The sequence below is a fragment of the Triticum aestivum genome, chromosome 3B, assembly GCF_018294505.1.
Source record: "Triticum aestivum cultivar Chinese Spring chromosome 3B, IWGSC CS RefSeq v2.1, whole genome shotgun sequence".
NCBI lineage: Eukaryota > Viridiplantae > Streptophyta > Magnoliopsida > Poales > Poaceae > Triticum > Triticum aestivum.
The window spans coordinates 459771370-459793192 of record NC_057801.1 but is presented as its reverse complement, the minus strand read 5'-3'; the positions used below and the strand labels follow the sequence as shown (position 1 = coordinate 459793192).

The 21823-nt window shown below is 43.9% G+C and overlaps 2 protein-coding genes and 1 pseudogene across 3 annotated transcripts; 1 reads left to right on the top strand and 2 right to left on the bottom strand.

The window, feature by feature from the left end:
- The first annotated feature begins 86 nt into the window (after positions 1-86).
- On the top strand, positions 87-15817 carry LOC123070353 (alpha-amylase 3, chloroplastic). 2 transcript variants are annotated; one of them, XM_044493515.1, is made up of 14 exons: positions 223-241; positions 310-456; positions 564-697; positions 1196-1250; positions 1434-1553; positions 2084-2183; positions 3279-3601; positions 9657-10288; positions 11495-11684; positions 12285-12391; positions 13371-13620; positions 14041-14163; positions 15042-15209; positions 15312-15817. In XM_044493515.1, exons 7-14 carry the CDS (start codon positions 3425-3427, stop codon positions 15468-15470), a joined length of 1806 nt encoding a protein of 601 aa, XP_044349450.1. In that variant the 5' UTR covers positions 223-241; positions 310-456; positions 564-697; positions 1196-1250; positions 1434-1553; positions 2084-2183; positions 3279-3424; the 3' UTR covers positions 15471-15817. The 2 variants fall into 2 exon arrangements, with proteins under 2 accessions (XP_044349449.1, XP_044349450.1); XM_044493514.1 differs by having other exon boundaries at positions 87-456.
- Positions 5930-6825, bottom strand: LOC123070355 (uncharacterized; annotated as a pseudogene).
- Positions 15818-16447: 630 nt separating the features above from the next.
- On the bottom strand, positions 16448-20258 carry LOC123070354 (mitochondrial outer membrane protein porin 4). Its single transcript, XM_044493516.1, has 6 exons — positions 19961-20258; positions 19755-19822; positions 17644-17754; positions 17448-17537; positions 17157-17365; positions 16448-17052 (listed from the first exon to the last, which is right to left on the bottom strand). Exons 1-6 carry the CDS (start codon positions 20037-20039, stop codon positions 16749-16751), a joined length of 861 nt encoding a protein of 286 aa, XP_044349451.1. The 5' UTR covers positions 20040-20258; the 3' UTR covers positions 16448-16748.
- Between the last annotated feature and the right edge of the window lie 1565 nt (positions 20259-21823).

Genomic DNA, 21823 nt, shown 5'->3' with positions numbered 1-21823 from the left:
CCATTGACGCGCGGGCCCGGGAAACCATCTCCCGACGACGACGGGCCATTCCTTTTTAAGCCCACCCTTTATTTTTCCCGTCCCACCCCATTTTCCGTTCCCGTCCTTTTCCCTTCCCTTCCCTCCCCGTTCACAGACACACACGCACACGCACACGCACACGCAGACGAGAGCGTTGGACAGAGAGCGAGAGACCGTGACATGTCGGCGGTTAGCTGGAGCATTCCGGCGATCCCGCGGGCGGTCCCGCCGCCGAGGGCCGGGCCGCCAGGGGAGGCCTTCCTGGTGGCCGCGCGCCCACGGGCGGCCCGGTCCCGTGCCGCTCCCAGGAGAGTCAGGCTCGCTCGAGGCGGCGTCGTCGTCGCCCACGCCGGCGCGGCGGAGGTGCCCGTGGCTGATTCCGGAGAGCCCGCGGTGGTCTTCTCCGAGAAGTTCCCCCTCCGCCGATGCCAAACTGTAACCTCTTCTGTGCCCCGTCGCGTGGAACTGTGGATTGTGCCTCTCCTTTTTCTTCTTCATTTTATTCTGGCTGGTATTTTGATTCTCTGGTGTGGTGTGTCCAGGTGGAAGGGAAGGCGTGGGTGAGAGTGGAGGCGGAGCCGGATGCGGACGGCAAGTGCAAGGTCGTCATCGGCTGCGACGTAGAGGGGAAGTGGCTGCTGCACTGGGGTGTCTCCTACCACGGTGAGACCGGCAGGTATGCACGCCTTGTCACCTGTCAGCGAGGTAGGTTTGCCTCGCCATATCAATGCAGCTTCACTGCACCGGGTTAATCTCTTGGTGAATGCCTGGGAAAACTATGAACATGTTCGTTTCAGACTAGTAAATCAGATCAGGTGGGCAATGTGGTTGCTCCCAATCAATAAGCAGAGAAAATCCAGCACAAAACCTGACACTACATTTTTGTTGCATAAGGAACTAATGGTATTGGAACACATTTCCAAAATACTTTGAATATCCATCCAACCTTTTTTCTTCTGTAATAATCATTGAAGCACATGCTAACTAATAATCGCATGTTTGCACAACTGGGTGGAAATGTTCACATGTCTTCTTTTTCGAAGATCATGTTCGCAAATTCGATTGCATACCAATGTGTGTTATGTCTCCTTGGTTCGTAGGCCATTGTCTTGTAGATGCTCTGCTCCCTAAAAGAACTGACTTCATCTTATCCTCCTTATCTATATATTTGCAGCGAATGGAATCAACCTCCTTCGGAAATTAGACCTCCTGGTTCGGTTCCAATCAAGGTTGTTCTAAACTTGTGAAAACTGTTCAAGCAAGCGCTTAAAGCAGTTTTCAGCTATTGACACTGCCATATGGGTGTCTGCACGACTCAATTGTTTTTAGGAACCTCTTTCTTATTTATACTTTAGCTATAATTCTGTAACTATCTAGGATTCAAATTGCTAAACAATATTTGAAACTTTCAGGACTCTGCAATTGAAACACCACTGGAGATTTCACCCAATTCAGAAGGACATATACTTCATGAAGTGCAAATCAAATTTGACAAGGACACTCCAATTGCCGCTATCAATTTTGTTCTCAAGGTTCAAACTTTACACGAGTGCATTGCTTTCAATTTATTTCCCAGGCGACATTTGTTTCTTAACTTACTATACTATATTAAAACTGTCACCATAAATATAGGACTTGCCCACTCAATTCCATTCCATTTAAACTGTCACTGAAGGTAATGCGGCTGTGGAAAGTTGTCTATGCATTCTCTAGTTGTCTAACCAAAGGATATCGTACACCACAGACATGCATATCTGCATGGGTCTGGGGAAGGATTATACGAGGCAAGCCTTAACCCTGCACATTGCAATTGCAATGCAGAGAGGCCGCGTCGAACTCAGGACCTCTTGGCACAAGTGGGGAGTACTTCACCACTGCGCCAGGCCTGCCCTCATATTTTAATAGATCCATATACTCCCTCCATAATAGTGATCTAAATGCTCTTATATTTCTTTACAGAGGGAGTATTAGTTAAATTATGTGCATTGCTCTGGCTCTTTTAGGTTTGAAGGGTTTATTCAGCTTCCACTTTAAATGTCTCAATTGATTGTTGCTTTGTTAGGAAGAGGGAACAGGTGCATGGTTCCAACATAAGGGTGGGGATTTCAGAATACCCTTAAGTGGATCCCTCGAGGATGGAGATCCATTAGGAGCAAAACAAGGTATTGATGTCTACCTAGGTTATTAAGATTCTCAATGACAATTACTTCCGCGTAAAAAAAAATGACAGTTACTTTTTCACGGATTTTTTACAGCACTTTCTCTTGGATTATTATTATTTTAGTGCTTTAAGTACTCTGTCCTATTCGAGTGGGTTTGCGTTGGTCCTTCAGTTAGATAAATATGTTTCTTCTATAAAAGTACTCCTTCCGTCCCAAAACATAAGAACGTTTTTTACACTATACTAGTGTCAAAAACGTTCTTATATTTTGGGACAGAGGGAGTACCTAATAATACAAGAGCCCTGAGCAAAGTAAAAGGAAATTTTAGATGCAACCACTGGTTATCCTTGCCCGCTACAATGAATTACAGGTTTGCGGATGAGTTTGTTTAGCCCCAGGAGCGGAATTCGCTCCTCTTGGGGGAAGCGCAATGGAAGACGATGAGCAGTAGTGGCTGAAGAGGGGCGACGGCGGTGGAAAATACAGGACCATAGCCTGAACATTGGTGCTATACTACCATAGTACCATGTTATATGACTCTTGTTGTATTGCACTGCCCAAAGGGGCAAACTATATTACAAGGATTCAAGAACACTCCCAAACCCTAGACCAGTAGGAAAAAGCCATAACACCCTTAGCAGAATAAATACTGCTGCATCGATAATTTGCTCCATTTTCACCTTAGTTCGTGGCAAAAACAACATTTCTTGATGTTTAGCGTAAGAACATTAGCATACAAGCAATGGATTTCACTTGCATAAACCAAGGAAATCCTCTTTTAAAGCAATCATAGTTGCAAGCAACTGCTATAAAAAATGCTGACTTATGTAATGTGGTTCTCCTCGATAAGTTTGCTCCCTTTTTCCTGCTATTATTGTTTTTTGGATGACGACCTGTTTTGTCCTCAAGTCAATTGCTGCTCTGCAGTAGTCAGTAGCATTCTCAGAGAATTACATGGTATGTTCTGACTGAAAAATTACATGGTATGTTCTGACTGAAAAATTACATGGTATTGGCTTTCACAAACTGAAGAATTTGTTTTCTTGGGGCCTTCAAGGAAGGCTATCTAACATACTGGATTCTCTTGTGTCTTAGGAGTGAAACCTGAAGGATCTAGTGCTCAGCTAAAAGAAACTGTACCTGGGGATAAAGGTCCAAGCACAAAATGCATTTCAGAGTTCTATGAGGAATATCCTATCTTAAAACCAGAGTATTTTGAGCATTTTGTATCTGTTGCTGTGATGGAGAACACTGGAACAGATAAAAGTCTCGTGGAATTCTATACTGACATTACTGGAGATGTTATCATTCATTGGGGAGTTTGCAAAGGCAATAGCATGACTTGGGGGATCCCACCCGAACCGCATCCACCAAACACGAAGATCTTCCGACAGAAAGCTCTTCAGACCTTGCTAGAGGTAAGGAGATAACTTTGAGCCCTTTGTAGAAAGAGAGATGAAATTGAATTGTGTTAAGATACTGACAAGCTTTGCTCTAATAAATGGCATGAAAAGCAGTTTGCAAAAGTAGAATCACATCATGCCACTTGTACAGACTGTTATTTTCTGATTCACCATGTATAATGGAAACTGAAAATTGTACCACGCGCACTTTTGAAATTGTATGGACTAAAATTCACCAACCCACAGTATATTAAACTGGAAAAGTGTGATGGTGCTTACCATAGATTATCCATAGAAACTTAACATTCTTTAAATAAATGATATTTTGTAATGTATAAAGAATTTTGCCAAAATTGAAAAGTAAAGGAGAGTTTGGTATTATTCACTTTGCCATAAACTTGTGTTTACCCTTCAACATTTTCTGTAAATATTTATCTTTGAAAGATACTCCCTCCGTCCCAAAATTCTTGTCTTAGATTTGTCTAGATACGGATGTATCTAATACTAAAATGCGACTTAATACATCCGTATTTAGACAAATCTAAGACAAGAATTTTGGGACGGAGGGAGTATTTGCTCTGTAATATAATCCCCTTGTTAACAGGGCTACTTCTTTCAGTCGTGCCCCTTTTACTAGGAAAAGTGTACAAAACAAGCTTAGGGTCTTTTTAAATCTGATGAGGGAATAACGGAAACAGAATTCACTAAAATAGTAAAGTTGGCCCTGTTGTGCAATTAATTGTTGCTGTTTCCTTTATACTCCTAACTAGCTAATACCCCATGCCTTGCTGTAGGAATTAATAGCAATTAGTTTTTTTTCGAGAAAACGCAAAACAGTTTGCTTTCATTTCATTGAACAAGAAGACATCGGGGGTACAACCTCCAAAAAGGAGGAACTGTAACGCCCTGGACACACCAGACGGTTACTGGCCGTTGCTCCTGGCGGGATCTAGACTGGCCCCACATATCAACACTAGTCTTTCCTGCGCACTTTGTCCTCACTCATGCGCACCTGGGACCAAATTCTCAGTCAGCCAGCCATCCTGAAATTGCTCAAGCTGAGCACGCTTAACTTTGGAGTTCTTTCAGAATGAGCTCCCAGAAAAGAAGGAAATCCTTATTGGTATGAGTAGTCTATCATCCCTATTAAGCCAGTCTATCACATACACCCCCACTCAAAGGAACCGACGTCCTCGTCGGCCCACATGAGCGTTCCCTCTTGGCACACGTCTGTGCATCTAGTCCAGCACATGTGTCATGTCGTGTGCCACGATGGGTCACACACGTCATGCACAACATGAGCGTGCACCGGACCTGCAAACATAACCACGAGGATCAGCTCTGATACCAACTTGTAACGCCTCGGACACACCCGCCGGTTACTGGTTGTTACTCCTGGCGGGATCTAGAGTGGCCTCACATATCAACACTAGTCTTTCATGCGCACTTTGTCCTCACTCATGCGCACTTGGGACCAACTTCCTAGTCGGTCACCCATCCTGGAATTGCTCCAACCTGAGCATGCGTAACTTTGGAGTTCTTTCCGAATGGGCTCCCAGAAAAGAAGGAATTCTTTATTGATATGAGTAGTCTATCATCCCTATTAAGCTAGGCAAAATGATCTTGATTTTACTAAAGAATAAGACTGTACTATGGAAAAATAAGTCCTTTTCTTCCAAATATTTTTACGGCTCTACCCAAACTTTTTTGGTTCACCCCAACATTACCCACATGCCCGATTGTTGCTAAGCAGTTTTGGGATACTAAACGGACCTCACATTTCGGGAGCGGATGCTGCTCGAGTTAAAGATATACCCCCAACTCTTGAAAAGCTCTCACTGGCCTTGGCCGATAGCTATCACATGGGCACACATGCGCGCGCGCACACACACGAACGTCCTCACCAAGCGACTAGGTAAGGTGTGCCCTCAACTACAGACACACAACGACATTAGGCCTAGCCCAACCTTGCCTCCAGCCAAAAATGGCAAAGCGCAAAGACTCAGAGCAACATGGCAGCATCACCGCCATTGCCAGACACCTCCAGGGATGACTGCAACTCCAGGACTGCCCAGGCCAATGTACCTAGCACCCATGTGCCTAGAGAGTCGGCGGGTGAAGGGTAGGTCCCGACAGGAACTGGCGTAGCATTCATTGGGGGAGCGTCGGTGCTGGCATACGTTGCGACCTGCTCCCTGTGTAGCAGTCTACGCCAGAGCGATGCATCACTAGCCACCATCTGCCACATCAAGTACTCCACTGGCAGCCAAAGAAGCGCCTTCAAGAGGGGAACGGCGTTGAGACGCCACCGCTGCCCGGTCTGGGAGGTCGGACCTAGGATTTCTCCCGGTGCTCGAGGAGGAGGTCTAGTCAGGGTCATGCCAACGCCTCCAAGGAGGTGACGGCACCCTCGGGCATCGCCGTTGACAGCGCAGGCCGTCGCCGCGCGGGGATTTCGTCCCGACCCATGAGCAAAGACCTCAGATGCAGTGGCAGACCGGACATGGTGAAGAACGTCGGAGAAGACTAACACACATGGAGGAGGGAAGCCTAGGAACGTTGTCGTCGCAGGAGTGGGCACCGACCAGCGTAGCGCCAGCAGGCCGACCACCGCCGGGAGTGCGTTTAGTAGGCGACAACAGTCACCTGCACCGCGCCGCCGCCAGGATCCGCCGGGGCACAACATAGCAACCGTCAGGGTCGCCGCGTGCGTGCTCACCAACCCAGCGGCAACCACCGGCGGCGGCTGTGAAGGGTGGGAGGAGGGAGGAGGGTGGGTGAGTGGGGGCAAAGTGACTGTCATGGGCCAGGGCGGGGCCCACACGGCCCAGATCTGGGTGCCCTCAACTCTGCTGCTCGCTGTAGCGGCCGACCGCCACCATAGCAGCGTCACCGCGCACGCATTCCACGCCATCTCGACCTTCCCTGCTTGCAGACAGCCGCCCGCCACGCCACTGCGCGCTCTCGCCGCTCCAGCGTGCCAAACACCAGCAGGCGAGCACACGAACGAGGGGCCCGCCGCCGTCGTCCACCGTCGAGGGCTTCGCCCGCCGGCATCCTCCGGCGGCAGCGAGGGGAGGAAGGGGAAGGAGGGAAACTCTCCAATCAATAGCAATAAGTATGTAAAGAATAAAATTAGAATATGGGAATAATGCCCCTCCACATTATCTTCATATATAGACCTAGCAGTAAGCGGAGGTTGGCTGCACGTTATAGTGCATGTACTCGAAAATGGAATATGAAGGGATTGCATGTACTTGATGATGTGGAGGGTTGGCTGGTATGTGTTGAGAGAAATAGATGTAGTGGGGATTAAATATTTGGGTCTATAGGATATGGAATTCTGTTATCAACAGGCCGCCTTACTTTTTTTTCTTGTTTAAATAAAATTTTACTGTCAGGGCCCCCCCTCAAGTTTTTTTCGACAAAGGGAATATATTAATATTGCGGAGATACCAATTACACCCAGCCTCCGCAACAACGCAATACCCTAATGGCACTACGGATGCACACAGTCAAAAAAAGAAGCTAAAAAAAAGTCCTGCTACAGTGATCTAGTCCTTGAAGCAGCAGTACAAACACCACCAAGACCACATAAACTCCAAATTCTCCAAAAGCGACACCTTCAAGAAGGAAACATTGCACAAGCGCCATCATCGGCTGATCATAGATCATAGGTTTTCACCCTCAAGAAAGTTCACGATCTCAAAACAATGCCTTCGAAAAGGCCATTGTCAGGCACAACCAATTAAGGCTAGACCTTGGATTTTTACCCTGAAAGGTAAGACCTTGAACTTCTCCTGTGTTCCCCTACTTGCATGCCGCTGCTACGAGTCCTGAAACACCAAGCAAATTCCTCATCACCGCAAAGACTCGAACCACCATTACTAGTCCTCAGATCACAGCTTCCATGACACTCTCTGCCTCTGATTTCACCATAGAACGAAAAAGACATGTCCCATGATGGCAGCAAATAGCAAAGCTTCGCGCCGCTCCCTCCAGAAACCAAACGGTCGGAAAAAACATGGGTGCGCACGACCGAATCCCATCCGATCCAGCAATCTCCAGGCATGAAACGCCCAAGGGAGTTCGCCGGCGGAGCCTTCCGGAACTTGACACTCCGGCCAGATCAAGGAGGACAAGCATCAAGCAGATCTTCGTCTTCGTGTGAGAGGAACCCTAGGACCGCCGCCTTTATTAGGCAGAACGACTGGCCCCCACGCCGTCGCCCGCCGGCTCCCAACAGCAGGCCAGAGATTGAGCAGACACCGCCTTCACCACCCGCACCAGGCGGAGATGAGGGGCTTAGCCGCTCCGAGTCCCCCGAACCAGGTGCCGTGCCGCCCTCGCGGCCACAACAGTCACCAAGGTCGCCAAAGAAGACCGGGGCCGCCGCCCCGGCATCCGTCTCCGCCGCGTGCACCTCGACATCCAGGGCCGCCAATCTGCAGTAGTCGGAGATCCCACCGTGTGGGGATGAAGAGCCCGTGCCGCCACTCGTCGTGCGAGGAGATGAAGGCCCGCCGCCGCCGTCAGCTGCGCAGGCTTAGCCTGGTGGCTTCCTCCGGCGGCGGTGGGGGGCAGAGGTGGAAGGGGTGGGGGCAGCGGCGGCGGCTGAGATCTGGATCGCCCGAGCCGCCCCCTGGAGCGACGCGAGCGACTCCTTCCCTGGAGCGATGAAATCACATGGAGCCTCCTCCCCTCAAGTTATCCGCTGAGAAAAGTTCTGCAGAACCATAGAGCCTTGGCTCCACCCCTCTACACCATATGATGATTCCTTAAGATAATATCTGTCAAACTAGTTAGGAGTTAGGGATTAATCTTAGAACAAGATTCTCTTGACCAAGGTTAGCGTGGATTATTGAATTCATGCTCCAGCCAATTCATCCAAAAGGCCGAACTAATGGAGAGAGGCGGGCAATATATTTCAACACTCCGCCTCACATCTAGGCTTATTTAGTCCTTCGACGCAGGATCGATGTAGGCTGCAGAATCTTTTTTTAATACCGCGTTGTCAGGGTCTTGAACTCAAGATCTCTTGGCTCCCATAGCATATTAAGATTGAGGTACGTGTTAAATATGCAGGGGCTTATCCCTGATAAGCATACAGGTTGTTGGGATTAGATCGAGAAGAACAAGGAAGATCAGAGAGATAAACCACGGTTTACAATGGATAAGTATGCACTAATGCATAGCTAACAACCTGAAGTACCTAATAGATACGGCGTGTAATCCTCCTGGAAGCCCTGCTGTCACGTACACAATAGGCATGTTAACACGGATCAGCAGTGACCGGCGACATGCATGAGCTCGACCTAGTGCTGACCTTGGCAAGCTAGTGGGGCAGATAAGCGACGAGGACAGCTCCTCCTGTTCCATCGTCACCACTGACGGTGATAAGGCACCATGAAAGGTTGTCTGATTTTCATGCGAGTTTTGCAAAACTTGAACAAAAACTTAGGATTCCGCTGTAACTCCACCAAAGGTCTGGTTGAAACTTAACTTTTTCTTCAAACCCATTGGATAATTTGGAATTTAATTGAACCTTCTATAGAGAAACAGTGAAGTATAAAAACTAGTCTGATATTTGGCAAATCTCTGAAGACCTCGGGGATCGTGCGTTTCAGCAATTCAAAACATATATACCACTTTACACTTTATATAATTAATGTACTTGACTTTGGGAACCCACATAATTAAACTCAGTGCATATCCAATATGGACTCATGTGTCTAATGACAAAGGAGAATGGTGCCATTGCTCCATGCCCCCATGGAGCTAAAAATGTGCTTCCTTTCTGGGTGATTCCTGCTTTGGTTGGTCAGGCGAGGACAAACTCCCTAGTCTGTTTAGGAGTGGTTCTCTCCTATATCTTCAAAGCAGAATGCACACACAAGCAAGTTTTACTTTTTTGAGTTGACAAGGTGTTTTTGGGGTGCTGCCATTTTTCTTTCTTTCTTGTTTCCTTCCATTCACAGAGCTTACATGTACTATTCTTGAGATCCAGTAACTTAAGCTGCCTAAAAATCAGTTAGCTATTCATATTCACACATCTTACCTGGTGCTGCAGCAAAAAACTGATGGTACAGGCAATGCTGTATCATTCCCACTGGATGCAGACTACTCGGGTCTTGTTTTCGCACTCAAACTTAATGAGCATACTTGGTTGAGAAATCCAGAGAATGGATTTGATTTCTATATTCCTCTTACGAGGGTGGAGCAATTTGGCAGCACTCAAGAGCCTCATAAGGCTGGTGAACATAAACTTGATGATAAGTCTGTGCAAACTGATGGTCTAATCAGCGATATAAGAACTCTGGTGGTTGGCCTGTCGTCTAGAAGAGGTCAACGAGCAAAGAATAAAGTTCTGCAAGAAGATATTCTGCAAGAAATCGAGAGGTTAGCAGCTGAAGCATATAGCATATTTAGGAGCCCCACTATTGATGCCGTAGAAGACCCTGTTTACATCGATGACCCAGAAAGCGTGAAGCCAGCTTGTTCTGGCACTGGATCTGGATTCGAAATAGTGTGCCAAGGATTTAACTGGGAGTCACATAAGTCAGGAAAATGGTATGTTGAACTTGGTACAAAGGCCAAGGAGTTGTCATCCCTGGGTTTCACCATTGTTTGGTCACCACCACCTACTGACTCTGTATCACCTGAAGGATACATGCCAAGGGATTTATACAACCTAAATTCCAGGTATATTTACTTGTGAAAAAAACATTATATTCCTTAAAATGGTCCTTTGAGAATTGGATACATTTGGTAATGTTATCTTACTTTATTTTATTAGTTTCTGTTTTCTGCCATAGTATCTCCTTTGCTGGTCCCTTGAACTGGATGTCAGTGTATAATGTGCAAACTAGTTACATGTGTTAAAATATATTGCCCACTTCTCTCCATCAGTTCGGACTTTTGGAGCAACTGGCTGGTGCATGAATTCAGTATGGCATCAGAGCCAACAGGTCATGAGTTCAAGACCCTGCCAACGCAGTATAAAAAATAGATTCTGAGGCTTACATCGATTCCACGTGTAAGGACTAAATAAGCCTAGACATGAGGTGGAGTGTTGAAATATATTGCCCGCCTCTCTCCATCAGTTCGGACTTTTGGAGCAACTGGCTGATGCATGACCAATACCATGTTTAATATTTTGAGCTTGAACAAAATAAGGAAACTTGATTAACAAAGCCCACATACATGCCAAACTTCTCAATGCAATTTTGTGCAAGATGCAAATTGTTGATGCTAGCAGTTGTCCTTAAGATATACCATCTTCAAGCTGTATATTCTTTATCCTGTAATGCTGTTCCTAACTTCACCAGCAAGTACGCCCCTTATGGATGTTGACCCTTTTTATCTGCACTAAATGTTTGAGACCTTATTTCCTTCCATGGTTAGTGCAAGCACTGCCATGATACTATTTCCTGCATGAATTATTCATTATATTATTTGGTCATGAAGTAGAAGTTCGGCAAACCAATGTCTCATCGCATACCCATCTGCATTGTTTGTGATTTTGCTTGTGTAAAGTTTTGCCTGCTAGTGTAATGCATGCCAATGTGCAAACTTGGAAAACTATTTGGTGGTTGTTGAGTAAATGATGAACTGATCAGAAGTTTTCCTCCTAATGAATGAACAAGGCAGGTGATGTGTGTTCTGTATTAGGTGACTGATGAGGCTATGTAGTAAATGTTGTGACTCTGGTGTATATTTGTTGTTCTGGATATCTTGCTACTATCTGTAGACTGTAGAAACATGACCTTGCAAGCACTTTGGGTATTAAATGAGAAAAGCATTGCTAATCTTGTTGCAAAATTGTACTTAGCTTGTTTTCCTTCCGAATTTCTCCCAACCTCATCACGCGAGCTATGCTGCATTACCATGATATCATCAATGTTTCAGATATGGAACCATGGCAGAGTTGAAGCAGCTTGTGGATATTTTTCATGAAAATGGTGTGAAGGTTCTTGGTGATGCTGTTCTAAATCACAGATGTGCTCAGTTTCAGAATCAAAACGGGATCTGGAATATTTTTGGTGGGCGCATGAACTGGGATGACCGAGCGGTCGTTGCTGATGATCCACATTTCCAGGTGAGGCTTTTCCGTGCTAACTAAACCTGATTAATCGACTTCGAGTACGTCGTTCTTCAAAGTTCATTTTGATTCTCTAATATCATCACCGATTGTGGTTGTTTGGTTCTTCCACTGTGCTGCTATAATTTCTGTTGAAGACACAAACATAAAATGGGTTGCATCATTCCTCTGCATGGGTATAGTAATGAAATTTCACCGATATTTACCCTCAAGTGTGGGCTTACTGAAGTTACGAGAAAATAAACTTAAGTCAACCAACAAAATGATGCTTAAAGGTAGTCTGGCTGAGTGACCTGCAAATTCTGACTAACTCTTTGCCTTTTTGCCTTTTATTGTTTTACCTTTTTAGCACTGAAAGTAAAATGCACTAATTTGCATTCATACTTAAGTTGTGCAAATAACTTAATGGAACTTGACCTGTGTTCTGAAATAGAAGGAAATAAATATCCACCTCCAGAAGTAAAATTAGAAATTACAAGGTTGTTCTACATTCCTTTCAAAAAGATTGTTCTACATGCTTTTACCATTTTATTTTCCTTCTGCAGCATATGATATCTGTTAACCCTTTGTACCATGGCGAAATTCTTGTGCTTGTAGGGAAGAGGAAACAAGAGCAGTGGAGATAACTTCCATGCTGCACCAAACATTGATCACTCACAAGATTTTGTGAGAACTGATATTAAAGAATGGCTTCGCTGGCTGAGGTCTGCTACCCTTTCATTTCTTGGTGAAAGCTCCTATGTTTTTTCATTCTTAACTGTCTGTTAATGCATGAGCTGTTCAAATGTGCATCATCCATTAATAGACTACATGTAAATGCATCATTTATGTATCTAATTTGCAGCTGTGTGTTATATGACTTGTATTCTCAACTCTGACGATCAAATCTCTCAGTGAATTGGTCTGGATACTGTGTGAATTCACCAGAGAGTTGGGGATCAGGGATATGATCTGAGAAGAAGATAAGAGAGGCAGATAAATGGATATGGAATTCAGAGTTCCATTCATTCGATGCCCTTCCTGTCGTACAGTTTTCCTATAAAAAACGATTCATACCACCACAACTTTGTTAAGTATATTATATCTCCTCCTATCAGATTGGTCTTTTGGGATAGTTGGTTGATAGGAATATCTAACATAATATCAGACCTGAGTTCTTTTTCTCAGTCCCTGTATTTTCCCCAATCAGTTATCCATGCCCATATCGGGCATGGGGGGAGGTGTTGATCATTCCATATCCATGTCGGATGTGAAGGGGGGAGGGGGGGGGGGTGTTAAGTAGAGTATATTATATCTCCTCTTCCTATCAGACCAGTCTTTTCGGATAGTTGGTTGATAGGAATGTCTAACAAACTTAACATGGCCTGCTTCGTTGAGAAAAGAAAGAGGAGAAAACTCAAGATGGCCTGACACATAGCCCACACAACACATTCCACAATTTTAATACATAAATAGTTTGTTGAATGAGCGACACATTATTAGGAAATACTACCTGTTCCTTCCTTTGGAGATAGAACATTTGATGTTCCCACTACTCCAATATGTGAGAAGCTGACAAATCTTAATGTGTTGGTATATTTTCCATTAACTTTAGGATATTAATTGAATTATGGACAATTGGACCTGAATTTTGCGGAAATGCCAGCATCACATGTTTTCATAGTTGTTCTGCTCGAATTGCAGAAAGGAAGTTGGATATGATGGATGGAGACTTGATTTTGCTCGTGGCTTTTGGGGTGGATATGTCAAAGATTACATGGAAGCAACTGAACCATACTTTGCAGTAGGAGAGTACTGGGACTCTCTCAGTTATACTTATGGTGAGATGGATTATAACCAGGATGCTCACAGGCAGAGAATTGTTGACTGGATAAATGCTACAAACGGAACTGCTGGTGCATTTGATGTCACTACTAAGGGAATACTTCATATGGTAAGATTTCAGCGAAATTCGTTCAAGTAACTTCTGTTGCCATATGCGTCGTGAAGCATTGCCTGCCTGCTTGGTTGAATCATGTCTTATATATTTTTACAGAAAGATCATGTAAGTGTTATTGATGATTGAGTATTTTTCTCTACAATAAGTTCTTTATTGATTTTAACGCGAGATGCAGGTGCAAAACCATCATGATGTTAGTTAATTAAACTTGCTTTTACATAGTTTTTCCATTCCAGTAATTGTTGATAAATCTGTTCTGAAGTGGTTTCCTGATGCTATTTAACTCATGAATGATTTTAGTGCTTAGTCTTACCCATTGTTTGTTTTTGTACTGGTGGACATCGTGTACTCTTCTTCTAGTTTCTTCTTTTGTTTCTATACGACTGTAATATGGAACTTCCTTGCGTTGCACAGGCACTGGAAAGATCTGAGTATTGGCGCTTGTCCGATGAAAAAGGAAACCCCCCTGGAGTATTAGGTTGGTGGCCTTCACGTGCAGTCACATTTATAGAAAATCATGACACCGGATCTACTCAGGTACAGTACATTATCTCTATATATGCACGGATCAATGTGTCATGGGCATGGACCCCAAAAGTTTAGCATGTGACACAATGTTAGCCATATCTCCCTAATATTGGTATGAGTATGCACAGAACCTTGGGCAAGTGGACATATCCTGGCTTAAATGTATTTGTGCAGGAATAGTCAAAAGCTTTTGCCATTCTATGCTGGGTATCCTGCCATCTGATGTACCTTAGTAATAAACACTGTGTATCTGCCTTTTTCTTATTTACTTAATGTTGCTCAGTTTCCCTTTTCTATTTATTTTTTGAAACACGGTTTCTAAAATACCCTGTCTTACTCCATCGCTGTTGAAATTTGGAATCCTGAGAATTCTTGTACAAATGAATTATGTTCTAAGATCACCCCTCCCCCCCAACTGCAAGAATTTGCAAATTTTTCTACAGGTCTTCATCCAAGAGTGAGATTTTGTGCTCCCAAGCTAGTTTGCACCCTTCAGTTTTTTTTTCAAAAGAGGATGTTTTGAAGTTTCATAAAATTCTGGAAAAAATTCAGCCATGTGCATGTACCTGCAAATTTTCATGAAAAGTATTTTTTTTGACAGCAATTCATGGCAAAGTTTTTTTTTGACAGCAATTCATGACAAAGTATGTTAGTAACTGTTCTTCACAAAAAGGAAGAATGAGTTGCTAGAATAGTTTCTAGCAACTTTGTATGCATTGAATTTGCTCTTTTTTCACAGGGCACAAGATAACAAGTGTTTGCAATATTTTTGTCAATAATTTTGACAATGTGGAATGTTTTATATTAAGCCGGAAGCACGTGCTCCGGGGTTCAACTCTGAGTTACCAATCTTGATACTCCTAACATGGGTTTTGGTATAACTGTAGGGTCATTGGAGATTTCCCTATGGTATGGAGATGCAAGGCTATGCCTATATCTTGACACATCCTGGCACTCCTGCAGTCTTCTATGATCACATCTTCTCACACTTACAGCAAGATATTGCCAAATTAATGTCTATCAGACGCCGCTTAAAGATTCAGTGCCGCAGCAAGGTATAAAAATGTGTACCTTTTTTTCTCCCTTCCACTTGATGTCCATATATGCAATGAACAAATATCTAAAATTTCTGGTCATATGTATATGTCGGTATGTAGATCAAGATACTCAAGGCAGAACAGAATTTATATGCCGCCGAGATTAATGAGAATTTACTGATGAAGATTGGCGCGGGACATTTTGAACCAACTGGTCCCATAAACTGGATTGTTGCAGCAGAGGGACATGATTACAAAATCTGGGAAGCGGCGTCCTAGACTTTGTCGCACCGCTACTCAGTATAATTAATCTACTAATAGCATACAGGTAGGAAGAGATGGCATCAGAATGGAGTGGCTGACTTGGTCACTAGTGGTGCCGAGAAAAGGCGATTGCAATGGCAGTGGAAGCATTTTCCCTGCAGCAACGCTTTAATATGTACGCAATTGAACATATTTTGTATCTATGTGCAGAAACATTGCTACTGAAGGCAAATTGCCTGATGCTTATTTGCAGTGGTTACCCCACTCTGTCTGATATATGTAAGACAGTGCATTTACAATAAGGTTGAAGTCCACTTTGTTGGATTTATACGAGAATAAATGAAGCATACCATGTTTTTCTAGTGTATTCAAGTATAAGTTGTACACTTGCACAACATGTTAAGTAGCAAGAGGGATCCAAGGATTTTGTGGGGAAGCATAATAGCATAACGGAAAGGGACTTGAATTTTCTAGATAAGAGGCATATGATGGCCAAAAGCATTTACGATACAGTTCAATACTTAGAGAATCACTGATTTATCTCTCGGAACATCTAAAACAAGCTACTGGACATTGGGCAAGTAGTACCAATTCTCAAAATAAAATGACGCCAAGCGAGGACAAGCTACTGGACATTGGTTACCCCACTCTGTCTGATATATGTAAGATAGTGCATTTACAATAAGGTTGAAGTCACTTTGTTTGATTTATACGAGAATAAATGAAGCATATCATGTTTTTCTAGTGTATTCAAGTACAAGTTGTACACTTGCACAGCATGTTACTCCCTCCGTTCCTAAATATTTGTCTTTCTAGAGATTTCAAATAGACTACCACATACGAATGTATGTAGACATATTTTAGAGTGTAGATTCATTCATTTTGCTCCGTATGTAGTCACTTGTTGAAATCTCTAGAAAGACAAATATTTAGGAACGAAGGAAGTAAGTAGCAAGAGGGATCCAAGAATTTTGTGGGGAGGCATAATAGCATAACGGAACGGGACTTGCATTTTCTAGATAGAGGCATTTACGAGATTCAGTTCAATACTTAGAGAATCACTGATTTAGCTTTCGAACATCTAAAACAAGCTACTGGACGGACATTGGGCAAGTAGTACTAATTCTCAAAAAAAATAAAAAAATGGCACCAAGCGAGGACAAGTTTGCAGAAACGAGATGAGTCGCACCAAACACGACCTCCTCAGGTGTAATATGCGATATGAAAAGCTACCAGTCGACCACCCCCATCCTAAACCTAAAGGGATCGGCATAATCATCATCATCATCATCATCAGGGCTTAAGGAGCAGCGAGAGCCCGATCTTGGAGCTCTTCTCGATGGCCTTGGTGTCGAACTTGCTTGAGATGGTGAGCAATGACTTGGGCCTCAACTCGTGCTGGATGAGGGCACTGACCATGCCATGGTTGTCGTAGCGCACCTTCGTGGTCGTCAGAGGGTCCAAGGAATACTGAAACCCCAAGGTGGTGGTGGTCTCATTGCTCGACAGGCTGTGGCTCACCTCTCCTCCAGCAGCGGCCTGGCTGTTGCTCACCATTTGGTAGTAAGACACAGATAGGCTATCCCCTTTGTTGTTCCTGAAAAGGGAAATCATCCACCATTCATACACACCCCCATCTAGTTCATGCAAGATTGCAGGAAAGGTGAAGTGGCCAAGAGTCTTTTAGAAGCAAAAACTTACAGCATCAGAGCAGCGTAAAGATCGTCATTGGTGAAACTCGCTCCAAAATTGCACTTGGTGAAATCCCCAGTTGCACTATCATAGGCAACATCAGCACCAAGAGCAAGAGCTTTGTTGCCAACCAGAGCTGAAACGTTAATCAGAGGTTTTGAGTGTAGGCCAAAACCCACACTGATTCCAGCGTAGTCATGGAAGTATTGCAACTCAGCCTGCAAGAAGAAGGTAAGAGTGTAAAAGACATCATTTTTATTGAGCTATAAAAGACCAAACCAATCTGGAAAATGATGGTACCTTAGCAGGAGTGTGGTTTGTCAAAGGAATGGTCACAATTCTCTTCAAGCCTGGTATGTACCGAAACTCGGATGTGGTTGTGATTAACACCTAAAAAGGAAACATTGAAACAATTGATTAAGCTTGGTTCATCATCAGAATCTGAGACTTCCTTACAATAAGATTTGACAGGAAAAGGACACAGCCACAAACTTACTTGAGAGTCTGAATTTGCTTTCACATCAACTTTGACATTGTTGTACTTAAACTGGGTCTGGATCTCGTTAAGGATAGCTTCTTTTTTCGTTGTGCTTGTAGCAGTGATTGCCTATAGGGATAAATTACAGAATATATTATCAGATTTATAGTTCACACCTAGAACTGAAAGCTTAAGACAGCGGGAGCTGAACTTTACAGACATATGAAAGATGAGACGAGTATGGACAGAAAATGGATAAAGACTAGCAACAGGCCATAATTTTATAGCAAGCCAAGTACTAACAAGAGCTGTTCTAGCAGGTTTTAGGATTTTGACAGTGTCAGTAAACAAGGGACTATAAAAGAACTGAAAAGTGTGACTGGATCAGTTGTTTGTCAGTCTGTATCACATAATGAGCAAACATATATCTATAAAACAGTAGACAAAGTGATCTAACGTATCGACCATGGTCCTGCTAAAATAAACCAATACAAATTCTAGAATCTAGTATTACTGTTATCACATTCTAATTGCTAACTCCTTCACGACTATCTATGTTCATCTACCTATTCGCAGAGCGTGCCTTCACTCACAATTAATAAAGATCAAGTTCATAAATACACATTAGAAATCCTACACTGATAAGTTAAATAAACGTAGTTCCAGTTAAAGAACATAACATGAAGTTTTTCTGGGTGAAAACACAATCTCTGAAGCCAAAAATAAGGATTTCTAGCAAGCCAAGTGTCGCTGAACTGTCAGGTTTTGAAATTTTGACAGTGTCAGTTAACAATGGACTATATAAAAATGAAAAAGTGTGACTGAATCAGTTGTTTGTCAGCATGTGTATCTATAAAGCAGTAGACAAAGTGAACTAACATATTAACAATGGTCCTACCAAAATAAACCAATACAAATAATGTAATCTAGTATTTACTGTTACATTATAATTGCAAACTCTCTAATGATTATCTATCTTATAATCTACTCCTACCTATTAATTCAGGGCGGGGCTTCGGCCATAATCAACAAAGAAAGTTCATAAATACACGTTAGAAATCCTACATTGTTGAGTAACATGACGTAGTTCCAGTTAAAACATAACATGAAGTTTATCTGGGTGCAAACATAATCTCTGAAACCAAAAATAAGGACAACTAGGTAGAGTGCAAGCAGATCTTGAACCAAAATGTTAACACCCAAAGGTACCAGACATCAAATCCTAAATATCAGAAAGCAGTTCATATTAATTCTGTATTAACACGTACTTTTAGACACTAAATAAACCAGGAGGGCGAAGAAATGATGAACAATGGCACAGAATAAAGGGAATAACACCTAATTAATATCAGGTCTAGGTTTACTTGGTGAAAAGTGAAAACTGCAGATACTAAAGCATCATGCTCCTCACTAGCTATTACATCCAACCCCAAATGCCACTTTCATCAAGCATACAGCTTCAATCCATGAAAACCATCAATATGCATGTCACAATGCACACACACCAAAAACACTTGCATACAGCTTCACTTCAAATTTGAAACCAGGAAAATTGCAAGTTCTATCCAACCTGTAATCAACATTCCATATGACATAACATGAACACAGTAATTCAATCTAAAGATGACCACATGTATCGTTAGCCCACCACAATAAGACCCACAAAAGATCCAATTTTCCAACTAGTAGCACCATCGCACCGGTACAGAAATTTCACGGGCAACATAGATAATAAACTAGAGCATCCGAGACAGGGACTACCAACGATTTGAACTGAAAAAAAAGCCCAATATCACGCCTCATCCACCAACTATTCTTAAGGCAGTCTGAGATCTCGTGCACTCCAACTCATCTCAAAATCGAACCATCCCCCAAAAGCCTATCAGACCGCTGGCGAAGACGCACTTCATCCCCAATCTGCATAAAAATGCAGAAAACAAAAACGAAGCCTCGGATCCTCCCAAATGCACGCTACACAAGACAACACCTCAAACGAAAACCCCAGCAGCCATCTAGAATCCAACTCAAACAATTACAAACTGCCGCATACATGAACGAATCATGCGAGGCAAGCATTCCACAGGATGACAGGAAACCACGAAAAGCGAGCAGAGATCGTTACTACTCACAGTTCCATTTGCGGCGTAAGTGGTGAGGGTAAGCTTCTGGTCCGTGGTGAAATCCTTGTACAGAAGATCTGCAAAAGCACCAAGGACAGCAACCAGAAATTAGTAAAGGGGGACGCTTAGAAAGCTCAAATCGAGAATCATCAGCACCAAAATTCCACAAAACCCCTGGAAAGTAACCCAAAAGGGAAGCGCGCGCTCGTCCTGACCTCTGGCCTTCTTGCCGATCTCGGAGTAGAGACCGGGACCGGTGGCCGCCTTGGGAGGAGCGCCACCCTGGGCCGCCATGGAAGGGGCGTCGACCTGGGCCGCCTTGGAAGGAGCGTCGACCGGGGCCGGCTTGGAAGAAGGGACGTCGACCGGGGCCTGCTTGGAAGGGGCGTCGATCGGGTCCGGAGTGGGTTTTGGGGGGGCGGAGAGGGATGGAACTGGAAGGAGGGCTCTTGTGAGATGAACGGCGTAGATCTATTTGCCGCGGGGTGTTGCTTGCCTTTGTCTTGAAGAGAAAGAAGCTGGGGATGGAATGGTCTATGTTTGCTTGGAGAAAGGGTTGATGGGGACGGGTCAATTTAGTCAGTCATGGACTTTGAGTTGATCCCTGTGGCTGTGGCTGTGGACCAAAAGCTACACTACTTTCTGAGCTGAAGCTTCTCGTCGGAGACGCCCCACGCCAAGATGGTGTTGATCCGAATGGACATTTTATTTCTTAAGACGAAGTTTTACCTCATTTTGCATTTACATCAAAGATTCTTTTAAATAAAAAATAATAATAGTAACATACTTCCACGTATCAAGCGTGATGCCACGTTTCTCCGGGAATGCACAATGCATCCTAAGGGCATCTCCAAGGCCAACCCTCAAACTGCCCGCAATTGTTGGTCCAAATGTGTTTTGTCGGTCCGCTCGACGGCTCGGATGTGCTTTTTCCCACAAACCGCGAGCACAGGCGCGGGCGTCAGGACTGCTGTCACGTTCGCTCTTGACTACCTTAGCCCACCCAAAAAAAACCACTCGTCATGCGGAGCATACCTCGCTCATCCCCATGGACTCTACTACAACTCGTCAAGCACCTCGAGGACCGATGACAAGAGCACGTCCACGCAACATCGAGAACGAGGTCACTTCTTTCCTCTCCGAGTTCCATTCTATTTCACACGAGAATTGGGTCCTACCTCAAACGGAAGTACTATGCATGATTAGATGTCAGGGGGTTGATCATGGAGAGGCTAGCACGAAGACCCAAGCACCTACGGTCGAGGAGAAGGAGGAGAGAAGCGAGAAGAGAGATGAAGGAGAGGCTCTGGACCCTCCGGGTGCCCGGGCGCTTTGGCCCTGGAGGTCCAGCCCCTCCATGGCGCTGCTCCCAGCCGGCCCCAGGTGCCCGGCCTGTAGCCCCGGGTGCCCGCTTCTCTTGGCCAGCCGCGGCCTGCTACGTCTTGAGCTTGCGTTGGTTTTTCTTGAAGAGGAAAGGGTGATGCAGCAATAGTAGCGTAAGTATTTCCCTCAATTTTTGAGAATCAAGGTATCAATCCAGTAGGAGGCTCCTCAAAAGTCCCACGCACCTACACAAACAAACAAAGAACTCGCAACCAACGCAATAAAGGGTTGTCAATCCCTTCACGACCACTTGTGAAAGTGAGATCTGATAGAGATAGTATGATAAGATAAATATATTTTTGGTATTTTATAATATAGATAAGAAAAGTAAAGATGCGAATAAAAGTAGATTGAAAGTTTATATGATAAAAGATAGACCCGGGGGCCATAGGTTTCACTAGTGGTTTCTCTCAAGATAGCATAAATATTACGGTGGATGCACAAATTACTGTCGAGCAATTGATAGAAAAACGAATAATTATGAGATTATCTAGGCATGATCATGTATATAGGCACCACGTCCGTGACAAGTAGACCGACTCCCGCCTGCATCTACTACTATTACTCCACACACATCGACCGCTATCCAGCATGCATCTAGAGTATTAAGTTCATAAGAACAGAGTAACGCATTAAGAAAGATGACATGATGTAGAGGGATAAACTCATGCAATATGATATAAACCCCATCTTTT